This window comes from Argiope bruennichi, chromosome X2 (genome assembly GCF_947563725.1).
Source record: "Argiope bruennichi chromosome X2, qqArgBrue1.1, whole genome shotgun sequence".
NCBI classification, from domain to species: domain Eukaryota; kingdom Metazoa; phylum Arthropoda; class Arachnida; order Araneae; family Araneidae; genus Argiope; species Argiope bruennichi.
Genome location: NC_079163.1, coordinates 126,567,673 through 126,591,623, shown reverse-complemented (window position 1 = coordinate 126,591,623; position 23,951 = coordinate 126,567,673). Strand labels below are relative to the sequence as shown.

Below are 23,951 nucleotides of genomic sequence, written 5' to 3'. Positions count from 1 at the left end.
AACATAATTTCATTAAAGAATTTAGATAAGAGAATTAAAATGACATGACTTTAATGTCAGATCATTTGGCAGAATCAGGGACATTCAACTATATCGAAACAATTTATCTGAAATAAAATATAACCAATATTCCCGCCGAGCCAACTAGTTGCCTAAGGTGATTAGTGTCAAATAAAATTTATGGAATTTTGAAACAGTATAACATAAATTTTAAAATAATTATTTCGTTTACTTTCTGCGATTTTAAAACATATTTTCTTGAGTTGTTGCGAAAAGTAGCTCTCATATTCCTCTTTATAGAATTCTTCCATAACTTGAAATTTTGATAAATCAATGTTGGTGGGACTTATAATTCTGACGTTTATATATTTTTAATGTTCATATAAAAAATTTGATGCCATGTTTGTCTTAATTTTTTTTCTTATGCTGCATCTATTTTTAAGCTCTGTTTTTATGCCGAATTTTTTTGTTAAATGTAATATTTTTGGTGAAATTAATTGGATTTCACAGCAATTATAATAGCAGTATATGTCATTTCAACATGATTCTACTAGAATGCATAATTTTATTTCACATTTCAAGTCTCAAAGTTGTCGCATATTAGATTTTTATTTTATGATATCGACTGGCATTTTTGTATATCATTCATTTGTCATCGATAGGCTCAGTACTGAGCGCAAATACTGTGTTTCACATTAGTAAAAGGTGCCCCAAAATGAATGCAAGATTTGAATTTCCCATCATTCGGGCAGAAAAGTACTGGCAACCTTATTAAAAAAAACATTCGACAGCTGATAGTTTAGGGTGAGTAAAAATGGAGCGTTACATAATAGAATAACGTGTTAAAGCGAGATTTGAATTAAATAAAAAATACAGTTTTTTCCATTAAATTGTTACATTTTGATTGAATCGTAAAGTACACAGGATAGGAGTATGTATGGAATAACGCATAGAGTAAATGGTCTCCAAGGCTTTGCTGGCACATATGCAATCTTTTGTCGAAATATTCCATGATCATTCTGCATAATTGTGGCTGAATTTCGCTGATGCAACATTGAATTTCCTGCTTTGATGCACGTGTGCTTGTGGGCTTGTTGGCATAGACCTTTGACTTCAAATAATCCCATAAAAGAAATCCAATGGTGTTAAATCACACGATCTAGGGGGAAATTCTCAAATTTTCAAATTGTGGACGCAAGACTTTTATTTTTGAAATATTCTTCAACAATGAAAGCACGTTGTTCTATCGTGTAACACTTCATTTTTTCAGTCAAATTATCAGCTGTCAAATGTTTTTATAATAGGGTTGCCAACACTTTACTGCATAAATGGTTGCAAATTCAAATCTTGCTTTCATTTTGGGACACCTTTTACAAGTCAGTATAATCATAATGCTCCAGCTTTTGAAGTAAATAAATAAAAGGCATAATACAAAAAATGTTAAGCGATTTAATCTGTGAAAATGAATTTCCAATGTATAGTTTATGCTGAAGTGATGGTAATTCGAGGAATTCTGCTCTGGGATTTCGATGATATTTCAAGATAAAAATGAAAAGTCGATTTCTTGAATTCGTGGATGAAAGTAATGAAATACAGGAATATGAGCGTTACCCAGATCCACTCTGCACTTGCGCTCACGACATAAAAAGCAAAACCCTGAAAACACATGAAAAAGAAACGGACTGAGAAAAAACATTTTAATTCGTAAAAAAATATTTATCTACAAACAAAAGAAAATAACGTCCCCAAAAATAATTAGCTATCTTTTATTTCGAAGATTCTTTTAAACCGTGCAGTAATTATAAATTCTTTTGTTAGTAGTCTTCATTATAAATTTAATGAAAGATCTACTTCAATCTCGATTTATTAAAAACCTTGTGATTGTATTATAAAAGTTATTTTAAAAAGGAAACATTATTGGCAGCTACTACATTTACCAATAAAAAGTTGTATGCAGGTGCTTCTATTCCGATTAAGTTTTCTTCTATATAACAAAGATTATCATCTGAAAATTTTACATCTGAGGGTCATGCACTTTTCAACTCAGACCATTTGCAAATTTGGAGAACATGAAATGAGTGCTGATATTATTTCATATAAGTAAAAAAATATAGAAAATGTCCAAAGAGGAGCAATATTAAATAAAATGTTGACATCTAGAGACTTGATTTTAAAAATTAATTTGCAAAAATGCAGTTCTTCAAAATAGTTCTACAGGTGGCTGGAAGAAAAAGTGCACTATTTACATCGGAGCTTTTAGTCAAAGGTTGTTATACAAGCACCTTTACTATCCCAGCCCCAAGTTTAGGGAGTGCATTTCGTATAAGGGAAAATTTAGTTCAGTTCTATGGCCTATTGAAATTTTTAATGGCAATTCATTCATTATATTTTTAAGGAAAATTTGCATTTTTTTTTCATTTATATTATTTGAAGATGTCAGCTTCTAAACCATTGACTAAGATCTCCGGCTCCTTAACCATAAAGTGCAATGCCCGCCCTGCCATAGAGCTCGGAGTAATTTGAATGATCGAGTCACTACGAAATTTAATACGGATACTATGATAAACGTACTATAACCTTCATTATGGAGGGATTTATGTACCCTATATACAAATATCTACTATATTGTTCTTATATATATTATTTTAGTTACTGAGTGTCAGTAACTAAAATAATATATATAAGAACAGTATAATAGATATTAGTATATAGTAGGTAATTGCATAAAAATATAGAAGAACAAAGCAGAGAATATAAGCACATACCTGGTCTTCTGGTTCTTTAATTCCGACATATTTATTATCTTTCCAGTGAATTGAGCCAACTATACCAAACGCAGCAACTAAAAATAGTGTTAAAGAAATACGGAAAATAGTTCAAATGTCTCTTAAAAGGAAAGAATAGTACATGTTTTTAAATGCTATCACACCTCCACGGAAGTTGCTTTCATTGATCCGTGCTCCAAATGATGAATCAGACTAAAAACTATCAACACTACTTTCATCCAAAACAAAGTAGCAAAGAAATAAAGCGATATAGTAACATACAATTTTGCCGCAATTTTTTGCTGATGAAATGCTTTAAAAAAAATTAAAGAATGCTTTCATTAGTGTATTAAAAAGTAGAAATATTTCGCTTTCAAAAAAGAAAATAAATGAAAATAAAATTTTGAAAAGTCAATAAAGAATTCTAAATATGTTGAAATTTTAATCTAAGTCTTGATGAGTATTTAAGAATCCTCCTTTTTTGATATTTTTGCAATTTTATTTTCTTACAGTATTGATTTCAGTACCCCAAGCTTTGTGTTTTTTATCCCATGACTTTTGATTTAAAAAAAATTACTGCACTAATAAAAAGGTTTACATTTTTTAAAGTTATTTTAATATTTCCTACCTTTTAGTTTTTTTTTTAATTATTATTCAATCTATTAAAAATTAATCGATTCTTTTATAAATTCGGAAAAATAAAATCGCATGTTTTATTGAAAGCATACTATTGTATTTTTTTTCAATGCACCAGCACATTGACCAGGGAATAAAATATCGATTACAGTATTCCAACTTTTTAAGTGTGAAACAATACAAGTTAAATAAAGCGCGAAAAATCACAAAAAAATGATTAAAGTTTATGGATTTAACATATGCAAAAACGTATTCAAGATTAATTTTACTTTATTACACAGTTTGAATGTCATATGATAAAGATGATCTATTAATCGATATAATTTTATGTTATTTTTGTAAATAGTTCATTCATTTGGTTTTGTAACGTTTCATCCTTAGTTTAATTTAGCTATATTAATGCCCCGTTTTGAAGAAATATATGTATTATTTTTAGAAATATTTCTAATTTTGAATCTCGATCAAATGACCAGGGAAGCACCTCAGTTGGCACACCCCACCTCTCCAAACTTCCACGCCACATTTCCGCGGAAGAACATTTGGCCGCTTTCTACTCCGTGCTATTGTTTTAATTATATTTCTGCATAGATTGCTGAACCTACCTGCATTGCATACATTTTCTCCTTTTTTTAATCGTATTATAATTTATTACGACTAAAAGGAGAAACGTATTAGTCATAGAATAATTTTTTTAATTTAACAAATTATTCCTCAAAGAAATGATTTCATGTTTTGGACTTCTAATCTTAAGAAAGAAATGTTGAATATGCAATGACAGTCATTACTTAATGAGTTTTAATTAAAATGTTTCATAGAAATTCGATTGTTTGCTTCATTTTCTTAAGTTCCTCTTTCATATATCTTCACTCAATTTCGACAAAATAAAATCGTACACCCCAGTTTAAGGCATTCTTATTCAGAATTATTTTATGTTGTAATAAAGTAGTTGTAGATATGACAAACATTATGAAAATAAATTTTGTCCTCTATTAGAAGAAAAGTATTAATTCCTCTCTAAAATTATATGAATAAATAAACGTTCATCCTTTGAATATTCATTTATTTATACAAAGTTATCCGCACATTTTAATACCAGATATGAAGTAAACAATGGGAAGCTGACGTGTATGCATGTAATGTTGAAACAGCAGCTATTGTTGAATGTTTTCACAATCACAATTGTTTCATGTTCAATCAAGAGAATTTTGATAATAAGTACTTGATATGAAAAATATTATGAAAATTAATGATGACCTCTACTCTGGGATGAATACTCATTTATTCATACATCTTTCATCAACGCATTCTAATATCAAATATGAAAGCGATCAGAGACCAGCTGTTGCATAAATATTTAATGTCGGAAAGATGACTCATGGCGTCAGTTTTTATGCAATCGCCTTACGTTTTTATATTGTTTTTTATAGTCGGCATTTGCAATTAAATCGAAGTGAAGATGTCAAATAATCAGTCATCACATTTGCAGTCACATTATCGTGAATATTTTCTGTATCACTCAAATGGGTTTAACTCTTAAATGCATGATTTTATACAGTTCGTTAAAAATTATTTTCATTCATGCAGACACCTTAAATGATTGGAAAAGTAAGGAAAAGAAAAAAGCAGAAACCATTTAACAATTTCTAAGCTCTCTGAAACGATATGCCTTTAGGTAACGAATAGTAAGATTTCAACAAGAATCATTCTTAAAGTCCGAAAGGTTGGTGAGTTTGGGGTGTAGAATAATGCGATTCCTCAACGAGCGGACCCTTTGTATTTCCTTTTCAGAATGAGAATCTTAAATTTTTTTATTATTTTAACATTTGTTCGGAATCGTTGTCTTGATCATATGTGTTTTAGTGTAAGTAAATTTATTTAAATTTAACAGTTCGCAGCTTTGTTTTATCCACTTCCAATCTTCGGATGACTTTTCTGGAGTTTACGATACATTTACCAAAGAATTTCACAACCATTCAATATTTTTTACTGTCATCTGATTCTAAAATGAATAGAAAAATATTTAAAAAAGCAGTATGTAATATTAACAAAATCATACTATAAGAAACAGCAAGACATATAATAAATTCAACTCAATAAGCCTTAACTTAAAACCATTAGAAATCATATCAAAAGGAAAACAACTCATACGCGTGCACCAGTAAAATTCAGAGTAATAACACAATTTGAAATAAAATCATTTGATTGTGATCATAGTCTAAGGATACTCATTACAAGTGCAATGGAACTGGAAATGACGATGAAAAGCCTCCATTTCGGAATGGATGGGATATCCGATAACAAAGTACTAATCCATGTATGGCAAATCATGTAAAGCATAAAGCAAATGCTCACCATGCCAGCAGCAGAGTTATGTACTTGGGCTAAGGCTGTTGTCTGAAAAATAAAGAGGTTCTGCTGCAAACAGAATAGTGCTTTCTGTCGTTACATATATACAGAATGTGATATATATATGCAATACATTCAGTTTTTCCTCGTTTTTTTTTAATATATTTTCTAACCACTCGAATTCAAGCTCACTTTAACTTCTGCGTTGTGAGTGCATCTGGTTTTCCTATACTTTTCAGGATATAATTTGTGCAAAACTCATTGCGCAACGTGAAATTACGGTTTTACATAAAATTCGCTTGGCTAAAATAAATACTTGCTCGGTTAGATTTCAATAAATTCCCCTTTTTGAAGTTATCCTTAATGATTTTCTAAGGTCCTCAATGTATGTTTTTTTGCACGGTTTTGATTAGTGTGTTAAGCTTATGTGTTCTTTGTTAAACATATGAATTTCTGATCATGTGTTTAACGAAGAACCTTTAAGAGTTCTTAAAAGAGGAAAATTTTATCTAATAATGAAAGAGAATAACATAGCTGTGATTTAAAAAACTCTCCTATTCATTTACAGAAAGAAAACTCATATACGCACAAAGAATAACATAAAAATCGGTATATTAAATTAAATTTCCAAATATAAACTCAAGTTTTCTAGAAATTATAATAAACATTCATGTAAATTATTAACTTATTCACAAAGAACGACGGCTTGATTATACCCAATTTCAACTAAAAACTACAGCTTTCTGTTTCTTCCCTCTGCTGTAAAAGATAAAAACATTACACTTTTTGAGGGACTTGGAACCTTAAACAATAAGTTGTACTTCAAGCTTGTAAACTCCAAATTTCGGAATAGTAGGCTCCTTTTACTGCAAGCTGTCTTGAAATACGCTTTCTATTCTTATCAAGACAATAATCTCACTAATATACAATCTCATCGGCTATATATCTCATAACTAAAAGAATATGACTTAACGGAATGACACATATTGACATCCCGTGTGGCTTTTCAAGCAGATTAACTAGCATTTATACCAAGGAATGTGTTGGTTTAGCTTATTTATACTAACATCTAGCTTTAAAACTGCGCGAAAGTTATTTTCGATGGGGGGTTGTAGCTTTGAACCGTAAATAAATGACGAGGATGACATTGAGTCGAAAGTCCCTTTTCCAGTCTTCTCCGTAAAAATAATTGGAATACCTTTCATTTGAATCAGGAACTCTTTCATTGCGATCTTCATCATAACTGGATATGAAAAATATTTTGTAATGAGATTGTAATCCAAATTTACTTGTAAAATTTGGTACTAGTTGCAGTACGGGCTCGAAGCAATAAATAGCTAAAACTTGCCGAATTTAACTAAACCGCCTCCAATTACCGCTGAAGAGAAAATTCCATCCATCATTTTACTAAATTATGCTTGTCGAAAAAATATCTTTGTTAGAACTGATAACCCTACCCCTCCGAGATTCTCTTTTCAATGTCTAAAGAAATTAAGTTAATTCAGTTATAAATGCCATTTTGCCAATACTTCAAAATTCACATTTTTTAAATATAAAGGAATTTGAATTATTTAAACATTTTCAGCTGGAATTTTTTTTCTCCAAAATTAGATTTATTATTAACACAGTGTTAAAATAACAACTATAATTTGAATTTATTATCCTTAATCCAAAATAAAAATAATAAAGTGTAAAAAGTTGTTTTTCTTTCTATATCACATTTTCTAGTTAAATGCATCCGAGTTTTGTTTTTCAGTGATGGTAAATAAATAATTTTAAAGCCCTTAGTTCATTTTTTCTATTTTGCAGTTCTTTCAATAAAAATAACTTTCAAAACAATTCTTGTTTTTTTGAAATAATTTCGGCATGTTATATGTGAATTGTACTATTTAATTCGAAATCATATTATTGCCTAGTTCTTGGATTTTACTATGATTTTGTCAGTTTCGAAATAATCATTTCCCATCCTATATGGTACAATATTAATCAACTGATTTCTCAAAATTGTTGAAAGTAATGCATGATGTGATTTAAAACTGTTTGTTGTTTCCAAAAATGTGTATTATTAACAAAGCTCTTAACTCAAATGCGAAATCAACTACCAAAATATGGCATGTAGTAATCTTTTTCGATATCCATTGATTAATAACAGTATTCCTAATCAATAAAGCAAAATAAATTACATCAGAAATTAGCAAATAAACATTATTTTCAAAATGCATGTCTTAAAAACAATGAATAAGTTTCCAATATTGTAAATGTGACTTCAGAGAAGATAAAATCATAACATGAAACGAAACGGCATGACTTAACAAAATCATTCAATGACAGATGTATTGACATCAACGTTGTTATCAACTGATAGCTGATATCAAGGTATTGCTAAATTAATTCTGGTAATCACTAGATTTTTTCCGACTTCCGTAATATGTAGTCACATTCTTTAGTTTTCACCTTAAATGTCAATTTTCTTTTCTATGTAATTATAATTTTTAATAATGGGAAATATAAAAAAAATTAATAATGATTTCTTAGGGCATTGTTTACAAGTGCATTGATATAATATTAAATTAAAAATAAAAAACTCAAATTAAAAATCATTTTGGAGTCATATAGATTTTGAAAACGCATAGATTTAAAAATGTCATAAGTGTCTGTAGCCATTGGTATATCTCAACCATAATGTTTTCAAATATAACTCTATTTTTAATTAAATATTTTTCCTTTTTTTTTAATATTTTAAACAATGAAATTTCTTAATAGTGTCAACGTTAGGGCGTTATTTTTTCCTTGATTTCCTTGATTCTTGTTCATTTGAAGGTTTAATAAAACTTTTATAGCGTCCATTGCCCAGTTCCCAATACGCAGAACTCTCTTCTTAAGGCTGAAATAAAAATAATTACGTTCTTTTTTTAAACTTTCGAATTCACAGAAAAATTATTGTGATCATCAGGAAATTCAGCCTTGAATTTTGATGAATCTGTTCTTTTCATATCTCTTCGAGTCGAAAAAAAAATATTTAAGATATTAAATTGGCATAATAACTTAACAGCGCAACAAGTTAGACGAATGAAATTTGTTACGTGGCCCTGACATCAAGAATTTCCATCAAAGTTTAAATGTAATCTGTCTTCAGAAGTTGTATCTATCATGCATTCCGTGTACATCTGAACATAACTAAAAAATGCAATGATGTGGATTTATTAGGTTTTATCAATAATCTAATTTTTCCTACAGTAGGTAGTCAAAAGTAGATACTTAGGCCACTCCTACTAGATGAAAATGACTTCAAATATTTATTTAAAAAAATTTCCTACTTTTGATCATTACGTGAAATGCATCACACTTAAATGTACGTAATTGAAGATCTGATGGAGGATATTTTGCCAAACGAAGCTAAAGACGCAGAAACGGCGAAGAAAATATGTTATTGACTTTTCTAGATCTATTAAAAATCATTTAAACATTGGATATCTCCTCCAAGCAAGGAGTTTGTTATTTTCAAAGAACTTTTGAAGCCACAATAAATTGCGTCTATTCGCGGTATAAATGGAGGATATGCCTTACTATGTCAGTTACGCATATTATGCCTTCATATGGGAAATATGCCTACATTTATTTGATTACACATATTATGTATAGTCAAATGTTTACATGGCAATTAACACTTTACCTTAGTCAAAAAATTATTAGTTTTAAAGAGACATTATAAAAGCAGAGTTTTAACAATTATATTTTTTATCCAAATTGAATATAGTTTGAATGTAATGATTTTCAACAAATGGTGAGAAATTCAAAACTTTGTATAATCAAATCCTTATCATTTGTTCAGTTTGAATGTTATGCATGACGTATTTCATCTTAAAAATTATCGTCAGAAATATATTCAATGATAACATATTTTTCGAAATAGTTAATCAACATAAGGACAATCATTTAATTTTGCATAAATACTTAAATTAAAGAAAAATATGAGTTCTTACAGGATATGAAGCCATTACAATCATAAAAAATGATGCCATGGATCCCAGAACTAGTGCAACAGCATTTAGGAAATTGTACATTTCAGGTCTTCTCGAAACTTGGGAACTGAGACCTTCAACCACAAGATATCTCAGAAATATAATCACTTGACCTATTCAAAATAAATATTTTCTTAGATTTCAGCTGCAATTAAAAGTTTTATTGAAAAAATAAAAAGAAGTATTTTTTCTTACTCGTAAAAGCAGTGATGACCATGAGAGTGCAAAATATCCCAGCTTCAGGAAACTGACCCCCGCCTTCACTAAAAAGGAGTAATTAAAAATTCATCTATTGTTTTCATAAAGATTAATTCTACATTAGTCACAATATTAAACATACGCATTATGATGCAGCATAATTTTTTTCAATCGATAACTCGCCAAATGCGGCAGTACACAAAATTTCATTTGCAACCTAATAAAACGAAAACTGAAAATTTTTGAAGTGAAACTGTGCTCTTAAAAAAAAATCTCTATCTAAAATGGCAGCCGTTTTGCATTATTTTAGTTATTAGGGTTAGTTTCGCTATTTTAGCAACTAGTCTGTACCAATTCTTAAATATCTTATAATTATTTTTAATGCCTTGCCGTTATCAAAATATCGACATAACATGCAAGAAAAAAAGGATTTTAAAGTAAACTGCCCTAGACTACAGAATATCAAATGACGTTGCTTACAATACATAAATTAGAAATCTTTGTAATGAAGTGAAACTTGAATAATTCGATGCTAATGGATACACAATAAAAATTAATTTATTCAAAAATCGAAATAAGATAGATTTAATCGAAAAATAAACATAACAGAAAGAAACTACAATTTTTATTTTAAAAATAGAAGAAGGGGCACTTTTAACATTTCGCCATTCTGATGTATAAAAATAAGTAAATAATAAATAATTTTAATTAATAAAATAATAATATTAATAATAATATAATTATTATTATTAATAATAATAATAATTATTATTATTATTAAGAAGCTTTGACTAATTAATAAAATAATAATTCAAAATAATTACTTATTAAAATAATAACTTCATTAACTAAGTAATCAATTTTATTACAACAACAAAATATATCACTTTGAATACAATAATTGTATGATAAAACTTCAAAAAACCAGTGCAAATAAATTCATATATAGCGTAATTGAATTCTTTTTAAAAAATAAGAAAAAATATTGATTGCAAAAAGTAATAAATATTATGGAAAATGACTGAATCCTTTTTTAGCTGCGAAGACCTCGAATGAATAAAGGAGCTTGTACATAAATGATGTACATAGAATACGAACAGATTCAACTAAAAAATGCCCTCATGCAAAAATTAATTGTAAATCCAATAATAATCATATCAATAATAATCGTCAAATGCAAAAAATAATTTTTAGCTATGAATAGTGAATGATCTCATGAATTTCTAATTTTAAATTTTGATAACGTATTACTCAAAATAATTTTAAATTATATGCCATATTTTCGGTTTATGTTAAAAAAAATCAAGGACTAAAAAAACATTGAAATTTGAAAATATCACTGTAGTTTTATTATTTGTTATGCCAAAAACACTACATATGCCTATAGAAGAATGATAGATTTCATAATGCAAAAAACGAAAGATATGGGATTGATCGTTTATTAACATCCATTATCCTAAATCAAAAAAGCACACTTGAAACATCAGCATTTGCATTTTATTTAAATTATCCGCATACCAAATAACTACAGCTTTTTAAGTTCTTTGTGCAGACTTAAGAAATTATTACTTTATTTCAGCTCTTTTAATCTACTTTGAGAAGTGAGTTGAAGTTGTCTACTTTGAGAGTGATATGAAGACAATTATTCTATGTTATCAATCACCTTTAATATTTTGTTGACTGGTTTCAGTCAGAAGCTCCCATTATCGTAATCGAAAGAATTATCTTTCCAGATAATATGTGTCAGTTTCAAAGCCTCTTCAAAGAAGTATCCTTTTAAAAATACGTTTTTCTGAATTCTTTTAGATTGTTTAGCTGAATAGAGAAATCAAATCGAGTGGGAGAGGCTAAATATTTTTGAAATTCTATTACTGAAATTCATCCTAGAAAAATATTAGAAATATTTTTAGAAAGGTGGACATTTTAAGGAGGTCTACGAGGAAACTTTAAACAATTTTTTCTACAGTATCTAAATGTTGCCGCATTGAAAAGAGGCAGTCGACTCTCCATCGCCGAATGCTCATTGCATTGGTCTCATAACCAAGAGATCGTAAGTTCGAATCCCGCTAGAGACAATGCGATTCACAGTCTGTGTAAATATTTAATTCCTTGATTTTATGTTTTCCTTTATTTCATGTTCCAGAAGATTCTGGACCTTTCTTTCGTTTACCAGATAAGTGTTCTGGACTTTTCTTGCTGTCTCCAGAAAAGTATTCTGGAACTTTCCCCGCTTGTGTAAAAGCAGAAGATCTGCCATCGAGTTGAGTTAATAAATTGGTATAACTCTACTTTGTGTGTGTGTGTGTGTGTGTGTGTGTGTGTGTGTGTGTGTGTGTGTGTGTGTGTGTGTGTGTGTGTCATTGAGTTCCATACTACGTGACAATATCTCAAATATCTTAACAGGATTTAAGACCTATCTGCACATTACTAAGAGTTTGTCCAACATTGATTTGATTGATAAAAGATTTCAAATCTTTATTTTATTTGAAATTTATACGGTTGTCAGCTTTGCATATTGAACCATTTAATGCAAGATAGTTCTGCTACGTCCTATTATGTATTGCTTAGTGTCATTATATTAAACTCCTGTCTTAAAGCAACACAAGGGCTGTCTTAAAATGAATCTCATATTTTTGGTCCACTCTGAATATGCGTGGAGAAAGAAAACTATTCTCAGTGGATTATTCCAAAAATTTTATCCACGTTCACAACCAGAACAGAAAAGATGGATCATCGCATAATGAGAGCCAATAAGACGATTTCAGAGTAATCATAGTACGAAGGAATTTTTAGGTAGCATACTTACATTCATGGTAAGAAGGGAAAAAAGGGGAAAGCTTTCATGTCGAAAGCAAATATACATGTTGAGCGCACGTTTATCGAAATTCTAGTGAACCGTACAAGTAGTCGGAAAATTTTTAAACGATACTATTTTGGATCACAAGTCGAAAATTCAGAATTTTTAGCAAATTAAGGAATTAAGCCGCAAATTATCTGCTTTGGCATCTTTAAAAACGTTTAGAAAATGATTTTAAATTATTATAAGCCTCAGTTTTCGCACTTAAGTTTTAATATTGAAAACTGTTATTACCATATTTTTGCTACTTTCATACGTGCGGTAGAAAGGGACATGTTGTAACCTGCATAATCAAACTAAAAGCATTGCAAAATCTAGCCAACTTGGAATAAAACCTAAGGATATCATCATACCTTTCTTTGCAAAGAAGATTGCTGTCTTATCTGTACTCACAACTGCAATTCGAAAATTAAACAAGAGAAAAAAATATTATCTCATTTAAATTTTATCAAAACTCTTTGCTGTCTTGCTCAATTAGAAAAAGGATGAATTAATATCTCAATGCTATCATCTTACATTTTTCTCTTTGTATTCTTAGAAGGTATCCTGCATTCATTTTCAAATTACATAATGTTGAGAGTTATATTAAAATACCTTCCAATTTAAAAATATGAATATTTATGAGAGATTACTTGAAAAGAAAAAAAAATTGTTATTTTGACAAATATTTGAAAACTTTAGAATCCAAAGTATATCATATCTGTCCAAAACAGGAAATTTAATGAAACTTGGTTTGAATCTGTTAAACTATTTCCAAAAGTTTTGCAATTTAGTCGTTCATTTCATTTCGAAATTTTTTTTAAAAATCAATAATCCTAATTTTAAAATATATCGTGCAATATGTGGTTTTATTAACTAATTGCAGAAACCTACACATAAATCCGAGCTTGAATGCCGTATATACGAGTAACATTGGTCGGAAATTTTCAAAACTTTCAAAAGTGATCAAATCGAAAATGATAGGAAATTATTGATATGCTTTTTTAAAAAAATATGAAACATATTGTAAGACAATTTGAGGATTATAGTAGTATAGTTGCTGGTTAATAATTTTTAGCCTCTTTCGAAAATCGTGGAATTCATTTATTTTTACATACATTTTTGATATACAGATTTGAAAGCACAAAGTTCAACTAGAATACTGCAATTGGAAAATATTTTGAAATTGGGAAACTGGAAAATATTTCTCATGTGTTATAAGAAGAAAGACGTCGTTATGTGCAGGACTCCACAGCATTATAATCTTGCACAAAATGTTTTAAAAATACGATTAAAAAAGGAATTTAAGAGGGAAATATCACATAGAATTCACGAAACAGGACAATAATAAGAGCATTCTTACCTGATATACGGCACATACGGAGTAACTCTGCCATTGCTGAGAGATATGATAAAGGGCAGAAATATAGCCAATCCGTATACAATACCGAAAATTATGAATATTCGAGTGAGTTTAGTACAAGAATGGCGTGACATTGCTCCACAGATTCGAACTGCTTCAAATTACGAATCACTATTCATCTAAAACAAATTGTAAACAATTCATGATACAAATCAAAAGAGATTCTTGAAGGAAATGAGTGCATTTATTATAAATAAACAAAAGAAATTATTATGTTAACCATTAATGAAATTAAATTTAAATACTAAAAGCTGTAGATCATTCATTTCATAAGTCAAAATATTTTCTTGAAAGAAATTATTGTTGCAATCGTTGTTAATAAATCAAAGAAAATAGTTTATTGAACACTCATGCTATTAACATTTTAAAACATCACTAAAAATTATAAATTGTTCTTGATACAAATAAGTAAATCTTTAATGTATAATTATTATTAATGAATCCCAGAAAAAATGTTGGTGCGTCAAAATAAAAAACGAAACAAACAATAACTATACATTTGACTGTATATCTTAAATACAATCTCAAGGCGTAAATTATACAACTACATAGTAAAGGCTAAAATCGTAGTATCATATTTCAACGTGATGGTGTTGACAGAAGAATATACATGATTTAAACGAAAGAAACAATCCACAGGGTAGATCGTTGAATCGAACATAACCGAATTTGGAAGGTGGTGATAATAGTAGGTGCTCACTAAGAAAGTTTATTTAAATTATTTATTGGTTTTTTAAATAAAAAATTGAAATATTTGGAGCATATGATCACATAACAACCACTTTTACGCTACTCTAATATTCAAACAAATCCTTTCAATGATGTCAGTTTTATTCTCATACTATCTTCCCCTAATTTTAATAATTTTTAATCTCTCGCATACGAAATACGTTAAGAAGAAGTATGGTAATATTCAAAGAATTAGAAATCGAAATTTTTTCTCTCAAAACGTTTCAGACGCTTTGAACTAGAAGGATTCAATACTTGGTTTTTACTCCAAATTTGTAATTTCTGGCAAATTTTGAATAAATCCATTGAGATGAAGTCTGTCTGTCCGGTTATCCAAATATAAATGTACACGATAACTACAAAACGAAGTGACCTATATGGATAAAATTTGGTGCACAGATTTAATATCTAAAATGTAGATACGAATCAAATTTCAAACCAAATTCGTCAAGAAATTGCTGGTTCGTCCGTCTGAACTTTTACAAGCATGTAAACGCAGTAACTCAGAAACGCAATGACTTAATTCTATGAAATTTGGCACTTTATTTGGCGACTACAGTCCTAATTCTGTAGATAATTTTGGTTTTACAATCGATCGGAAAAGCATACAAAATAAATATTCGGTGTTCTAGTTACTGTGTATTAACCACATTCAAACGGTTCATCGCCCCAAAATATTGACACGGATGACAGGCTACTAGGGTCTTATCATTCACCACTAACACACAGACACATTTGTTAAAGTGTACTGATAAAAAAAAATAATGCGCCACAATCCAGCCAAAAAAGCTTGAAGCAAGTCGGATTTAATGAAAAGCGATAAATCTCAGCAATATTAAAGGAACCAGTTGAAATTAAGAGCCTTACCTTATTTAAAATGCTTCGTTCTTTCACCAATATATTCCAATACAATTTGAGGAAAAGTACCTCACGTATACTATATATATCACGTGCACTATTTAGATCACTTCTTTGAGATTGGTTCTCTAATATTCCGTAGCACCACCTGTAAATTTATTACCGGTAATGGAAAAGGGAATCACCGTAAAACATTCATCCGCTTGAATATGAAAAAGTTTTATCACAAAACTAAAAGAAATGATTGACTTTTTCGTGATAGCGTCTTTTTTTTTTCTTTCTATATCTCTTATTCAGTCTTGTTCTGATAAAATGTGATGCTTGTCTATGATAATTCGGTAGGTCGTATGTTGATTATGTGTAGAATCTTCTTGGGATCATTTGTAAGAAAACGAGTTTAACAAGTGAAAAATAACATAGATAAAAAGATAAAATTCTGGAATGTGTCTGGAAAAAAAAAGATTTCAAGGATTTTATGCCTCGCCTTAACGTTTTAATGTTAATAACTAAATTGCTTTCTTTGTAATCAGATTTTAATATAGAAAACAGCATACTTATGCACTGCTTTGGCAATTAAATAAAATTGTGCAAATGAAGATAATACATAAAAAAAGCTATTTTTTTTCCAATAGTCTTAAAGCAGATTAAAAAACTGGTTTTTTTCAGAAGATAAAATATTTAAAAACTTTAAAAAATCCATTATGATTCTAAAGTATTTTTAAAGACTAGCTGCGTATCATTATTTTTTTTTTATGAAAACCTTACAAATATCTTATAAATACCTTACAAAATTTTTTCCATTGACAATATTTTAATCCTATAGTTTTTCATCGATAATTAATGACATTTATGAAGTTATTATATTTTAATTTTTTAATATTTACTTACATAAATATTTTTAAATGACTTTTTACCAAGATTTCAATTTTTTTCCTTAAAAAAAATTGAAAAATTAACAATCAAATAAAAAAAAATCATCGCATTGCAACTTTATTTCATAATTATGAATTTTTGTGCTTCTGAACAAAATTTAAAAGATATTTACTGAAAAGAATATTTTGAATGAAGGGTATTTATGGGTTAAACTTAACTCACAAAATGATTTTCAAGACTATATAATCACGAAATGAAAGAAAATTACTTCATTAGCTACTATAAGAAAAAGTTCCTACTTATTCAGAGAATGTAAAAGGCTCAAGAATAACAGAGGCTAAGCGTTCGTAAAAGTGAAAAAAAATTAATAAAGAAATGATCTGTTTAAAACTGAAAATTTTGCCATTAAAAAAGAAGATCCATTTCTTGACGCCGAAGCGTATTTAAAAATAGTTCATTAACATCAATAATGCAGTGTTTTGCGTAAAAAAAAATGTGTAGCTTTTTAAATTTTATGAACATAACTAAGATCTTAATAAAGAGTATTTTAACTCAGAGGTAATAGAATGAATATTTAACTAACAGAAATAATCTTAACATGGAGAATTTTAACTAACAAAAATAATCTTATCAATGAGTATTTTAACTAACAGAAAATTCATACAAAGTAATTAAATTATTACAGTGTAATGTTTCCTTCTAAACTGGAATTCCATTCAAAGAAATGAAAGAGAATGATTAAATTTAATCAGCTTGATTTTCAATAGCATTTACGTACAATATAACTTGAGTTTCAACTGATTAATTTGTGTTTACAGATATTGAAATATTTTCTGTAGTTTTCACCGTGGTGTATAAAAGTTAACCTAATCTTTTAAAGTAAGGTGTTGAAAATGTCTGTTGTGGTTTTTATCTATAGGCTGTTCATCATCATGTTACTGTAGTGAACTTTCTTTCGTATATATACAATTTATCAAAATTTATTCGCTTTGTATAAAAAGATGAAATCAGACAAATTTTTATAAAATGCCTTATACCAGACTTATTTTAAAATTCTAGCTGTTTATGTTTGCCCCATCCTTTTTCAAATTTATATATCTTTAATATAGCATTGCAGTCATTTCAAAATTTTCTTCCGTTGTAAAATTATAAGCAAAAAATTTTATGAAACTCTCGTTAAGAACTTGGCTTTTAATGAAATTATCTAGAAAGGATTTAGATGGCAGGGAAAATAGTGACTTTCTTGTATTATTCGATTATCCATATGATTACATTTTTATATAAAACTTTCACTTGTATATAATTCTAGTATACAGATTATATTTTAGTTATTTGAAAAATGCATAAATTTTACAAGTTAAAGCAGCATGCAAGTAGTAAAGAGAATTTAAAAATATACTATTTGTATAAAGAGAGTATAGGGATAAATGTTTTTGATAAATCATGCTGAAGATGGAAAATGATTTATGTGAAGCAAGAAATTTGAATGTTTCAGCCATTTAGCTGATTCATCCGTGTTTTATACGTGCTCCCCATTGATGCATTTTTAAATTTAGAAATTCAATCATTAATAGATTTTAGAGTTATAAAATTGGTGTACCGTTTCCGCATTGATTGTATACATAAATATGGGTGAGAAAATAATGTACAAAATATAAAGCGCTTCCAAAAACAAAGAAATTCAGTACAGCAATTCAACCTTTTCACATAAAATAAGTTACATATATTTTTTATCTTAGTTGTTAAGAGCTAAATTTTTTTATCTGTTTATTCTTCTTAGGATTCTTTTGTGCATTTATCTTGGTTTGTTTGTGCCTTCAAGATCTCGCATTTGTATTCAGAGATATTTAGATAAAGTAAAGCATTGCAGATAATTGTTCAAAATAATGTTTTTATAGCTAGTAAGCTGTTCAGATGAAAGAATAAGAAGTTCAAAGTGCGCAAAGAACCAATACAGAAACATACGAGTATTCATAATTTCTTTGAAAAATGCATTGATTTCTCAGTTTTTGTTTAAAATTTATTTATTAATATTATTATATTTATTCATCTGCATTGAAATTTGTTTTATATGAAAATTTTACTAAACATACAACAAGTTCTATTAGAAAGGCACTAAATGTCGAAATATTTTACGAAATTATCTGGAATGGATTCAGATTTATCAAATCAATTGATTTGAAAAATCTGAAAAACCTAATTTTGATTTCTCAGATTCAAAAATTACTAATGATAAATAATTTTCATAAAAAGATTGCAACTGAAGAGAAGTGTAGTAGAGTTTTGTAAGTAATGCGACAGTAAAATATTCAGGCATCAATAAATGCATGGTTCAAAAAAAAAATACTCCCCATTTAAAAGTATGAAAAATAAAATCTTGTGAGCTTTTAGATATGTTAGATTAATGACGATGCCAATTTTACCCGATGATATTTTTAGAACCGAGTTGGAAATTTCATATCATGGTGAGAAGATAATTATACCAACTAAAGGTCGCTTGACTAGTTCAACAGGATTTTTGGAATAGAAACCTCGAAATTGCGAATTTCTAGATCCCAAGCCAAGTGCAGAAATGTTGAACTTAATCTCAGGCAATAGTTAACTCTCGAATTTTATGATTTTTATTCGTATTTGTGATAAACGAATCATTTTATACTTCTTGGCACACCAATGAAGATTGTTTAATTTTTTTTTATTTTCATTGCTTATTTTATTTTAATATATATTTTAATATATATATTTAATATAATATATTATTTTAATATATTTTATGATATGTTATTATAATTATTACTAAATTTTAAAATGAATTTTTTTCTGAAATTTTTAATTAGACGGTGCCAATCACATGGAAATGAAATGTAATTGAAATTTTTTAATTCAGTGATAAATAACGAACTTTAATCTAACGGATTTATGACACTTATGAAAATAATAAAATATATTTATGATCATGAACAAGCCCGTTTAAATAAAGGAAATAGAAAGCAATATATTCAATAGAAAGCATATATTATCGATAGCTTTCCAACACAAAGAAAGCTTTGGAAAGCTATAGAAAATAAGGCTAATCGTAAAAAATCGTTCCCTAATGTTCGAAAGCTCAAAATTACTCATTTAAGCAATACCTTGACATCACGAATTATTGAATTTCATTACATTATTTAATCAAAAAATGTATCTCCTATGTTCCAAATTCAATTTAAATAACTTTACATAAAAATGCATATATAATTTAATTTAAAAAACTGAATTTCAAATTTCAACTTACAATAGACGAGTAGAATTAGAAGGACATTATTTTATCGGATAAACTCAAGAAAATCTGAAAGAAGCATTTTATATTTTGTTTAGAGAAGATAGTCTTCATATTACACAACTGTATAATTTAAGGCATATTTTATAAAATTAGATTCATTTTTTTAATAACTTTTCTTTTTATTTCATTTAAATTATTATTTTTCCTGAATTTAAAAATCTGTGCATCGATATTTTCAGTATATTATTTGACTAAACGAATAATATACTGCACGAACGAAGTAATAACGAAGTTGAGTAACGGATTTCTAAGAAAGCTAAGGAACACTTTTTGCTTTCTCGTACATGAAGTATAAAGGAAGTATTGCAATCCTCAAAGAAATGAACCGAAGATCTTGACGAATCTTCATACTTCAGATTCCAAAAAACACATTTTTAACATTATATACGTCTGTCTTTCTATCTGTCACTCTGTCTACCTGTGAACACGACAACTCAAAAAAGCTATAAGGATGAAATTCGTTATTTGATCTCAAACCAAATGTGGGAATTTCTATCAATTTTTGAATGAATTCCATACCTAGGAAGTTTCTCTACCGATTATAAGTGAATTCGAAAACTACAAAAGGCAAAAAGACGGATAAATAAAATTTGGTGCACACGTTTAGCCTTTAAAATGTAGATTCTTCTCAAATTTTAAACCAAATCTATGAAATGATCGACTGTTGATCGGACTGTGCTTCTGCATGCACGTAAATGCTAGAATTCAATAACGTAAATCAATAGAATTGGGTTTGTCATTTTGTGATTACAACTGTAGCTCAATGTCAAATGTTGGCGCCAATCAATTAGAAAAAAAAGTATCCAAAATACATATTCATACGACAGATTCAGTAAAAAAGATAGATCCAAGTCAAAGATCTGTATTTCATAAGTATCGTTCACTAATACCACACAAGGATTCATTGTCTTACCCAATTTTATGTGGGTAAAGGAGAATAAAAAATTTATTGGAGAGTATGCGAGAAGATTTCGGAGATATCACTCTCAGAGGTTTCATTACATTTAATTTAATTGTAAATACTAATATGAATACTACTAATATGTCGAGTAAATACACTTCAAATCACGGCGACACCCATATTGAATGCCTAGTGATATTTTGGTACAAAAGGATAAAGCTATTTATTCTTCAGCTAGAAAATAAAACTTTCTGCTGCAAACTAAATAAAAAAAACAGAACTAATATTTTTATCATATATATCAAAAGAGAATAAATCTTTCCATATTCTAGGAAAGTACGAGAACTTTGTTCTATTTTTCCATAAATACTCTTATTATGCCAATTTCAAAATACTTGTTTTGTTACAAATTTATTTCACACATTTTTTTCAACGCTCATTTTGTTGCATTTTCATTGTTTTGCTTCCTTCGTTCTTTTGATTGCTGAGCAATATATACTGCGATTACCACTAGTTAAGTTCATTCTTTTTCTTTTACATTCTCACAGATAAATTGTAAAGCGATATTGTAGAGATCATGTATATTAAATTACCAAAACTAGGTGAAGGAATTTTTTATTCTGCTTTCTCGTATATTTACAAAATACGGTTTTACTTTATGGTTTCATAACAAATTGAAGAAAAAAGAACCGATAATTCACTTACGTACAATTTAGATGTCGAAACAAGATATGAAATTTCACTTATCTAGCTTGTCTTGCTTTGAGCTACCAAGCTCATGAATAAGCAGATCAAGGAAGGGTCTGAATTGTGGCAGATTATAGCTTAACTTAGCCATGTATAGCTTATATCTAGATGGGGGGAATTTTTTATAGTAAATTCATCTGTTTAACTCGTGGGGATTGAAATTTATTTTGTATATAAATCTGCAGATAGGCATAAACCCACTGTCGTATACTTTTTGCTCTTTTGTGTTATTTGAATCACAGACTGGCATAATTCCATAAAGGTTTTTTGCCGAAGGAGGGAGGTTTAAATCATAGAATTTAATTCAAATCGCAAAGCTTAATTTTTGACGACTACAGAACTTTCTAGTTGCATACTTTGTATAAGAGAAAGAAAAATAGTGCATCATCCGAAAAATAGATTGTAATATGAGAAAGATAAAGACATTAATAGCAATATCATGTCTTCATTTATGAGAGATGAGTTCAGCACATGTGTACAATATAATAAATTGATATTGATTCAAAAATCAATATGTTCTAAAATTCTTTGAAAGTGCATTTTTTCAATATTATTAAAAAGTCAATGGCATAAATGCAATTTCACCATTACTTACCTTTCTTATATTTAATATAAGAAATTCTTTAAACACATATCTTAAACTTAAGAAAATAATATTCAATTTTAAAGCTTCAAGAAATCTATAACTATGGTATGCATTCCAACTTAGAAAGCTTTGTTTCTAAAAAATAAAAAAAAGCATCACAACAGAATACTAATTGTTTGCTTCTATAACAAAAAGAAATTGAAACAATGCTAAATCTTTTTCCATGAACTACATCTATTTTCATCGAAGTATTGTATTGCATTACGTTTTTTGTTGTTAATCTAACACTCACTAATTATTAATTCTGGGCATCAGATAACTGATTATTCAGGTTACAATCATTCTATCAGGTTACATGCTTTTGCGTTATGCAGGGCTGTGTTTACGCATGCAACAAAAGCCACTCTAATTTAAAGGAGCCATTTTTGGACATACTCTCAGTATTGCTTGAAAGTTTTTAACAAATTATGATTACACTGAAAGAATTCAAATATAAAGAAAATTGGCTTATTTAAAAAGAGAGAACATTATAAACACTCAATTTGTCCAAAATTTATTGAATATTAAATATTTAAAATTAATTTTTACAGTTAGTTGATAACTGTTTAAAAATCAGTGCAACAAGGGAAATCAATATTTTAGCTATAAATGATAGTTAAACACTTTCTCACACTTAATAGTTTTAATAATGAATACTTATTAAATCAATGCTATATAATTTTAATAAAAAGTGGTTTTAATTATAATTTAAAATTTTGTAATGATTTCAGTAAATAAGAAATACTGATATACAAATAGCACATAGGACTTTCACTTTCAACCATTATGTTCTCTACCTCCAAAATAATCATTGCTCATATCTAATGCATTCGAATTTATTTTTTAAAGTGAGCACTTTCTTATATATTTCTTTTTTATAACTGAATGCACTGTCTAGTAAGCAGTAAAATCTTTTAGTGAATTAAAGTTTTTCAAAAATTATTCACTTACAAGCTAAGAATACGCAAATCAGAAACGTTTAACTAATAAAAAAATACTATATACCATTCTTCAGAAATAAAAACAGTTTTAGATTGTTACTCAAATCAACCAGAATAAATGTAGAATATATAGAGAATTAAGATTAACAGATAAATTCAAATTAGACAAGTTCTATTGCATTAAGTAATACTGTTAAAGAATGAAGTTTACCTAAATATTTGTTTTACAATCACTAAGATATCTACTTCTGAAAATAAATGTAAAAAATGGCAAGTTTTACTTTCATATACGAGATTTTTTCCGAATTCTAAGAAAGAAGGAGTCCAGCATAGTCATTCTTTTTTCAAAATTCCAATTTTAAGAACATAAAAGCTCGTGTTCCATGCGCAAAAACAACGTAGAGGAAGGTTGAGAAGTGAATCGTATCCAAGTGTCTCTATCTCTGGCAATTAAATACTTACCTTTTATATTAAGAAATGTTATCAAACACGCCTTTAGATTCAATGAAGAGAGAAACAGGTTTTGGAATCTCTTTCCTGATATGCTTGATTTGTTTACGGTTAGTTAAGCAAAAATGGAATAGAAAATAAATTTTAGCTCTTAATTATTCATATCAAAAACTTCAATGATAACTTTGTTTTTTTAAGCATGAAAAGTCTAGACTTCTCGAGATTAAATATATATGCACATGAGAAACAGATACAAGTCTTATAATATGAGTGTATTAAGGA

General features: G+C 28.3%; 1 protein-coding gene across 3 annotated transcripts; it reads right to left on the bottom strand.

Annotated features, from left to right (window-relative positions):
* Positions 1-1,431: 1,431 nt before the first annotated feature.
* Positions 1,432-23,675, bottom strand: LOC129960156 (DNA damage-regulated autophagy modulator protein 1-like). 3 transcript variants are annotated; one of them, XM_056073345.1, is made up of 7 exons: positions 23,431-23,675; positions 14,167-14,345; positions 9,965-10,032; positions 9,731-9,882; positions 5,627-5,795; positions 2,766-2,842; positions 1,432-1,656 (listed from the first exon to the last, which is right to left on the bottom strand). In XM_056073345.1, exons 2-7 carry the CDS (start codon positions 14,298-14,300, stop codon positions 1,483-1,485), a joined length of 774 nt encoding a protein of 257 aa, XP_055929320.1. In that variant the 5' UTR covers positions 14,301-14,345; positions 23,431-23,675; the 3' UTR covers positions 1,432-1,482. The 3 variants fall into 3 exon arrangements, with proteins under 3 accessions (XP_055929320.1, XP_055929318.1, XP_055929319.1); XM_056073343.1 differs by having other exon boundaries at positions 23,501-23,674; XM_056073344.1 differs by lacking the exon at positions 23,431-23,675 and adding an exon at positions 15,823-16,226.
* Between the last annotated feature and the right edge of the window lie 276 nt (positions 23,676-23,951).

What these genes read in the sequence shown, in the direction of transcription:
- LOC129960156 (XM_056073345.1), bottom strand. Translation starts at nt 14,300, where the DNA reads ATGTCACGCCATTCTTGTACTAAACTCACTCGAATATTCATAATTTTC. An exon ending in CCGTATGTGCCGTATATCAG is followed by an intron (nt 10,033 to 14,166) that starts GTAAGAATGCTC and finishes ACTCCTTTTTAG; the next exon opens with TGAAGGCGGGGGTCAGTTTC. An exon ending in TTAAAGAACCAGAAGACCAG is followed by an intron (nt 1,657 to 2,765) that starts GTATGTGCTTAT and finishes ATGTGTTTTCAG; the next exon opens with GGTTTTGCTTTTTATGTCGT.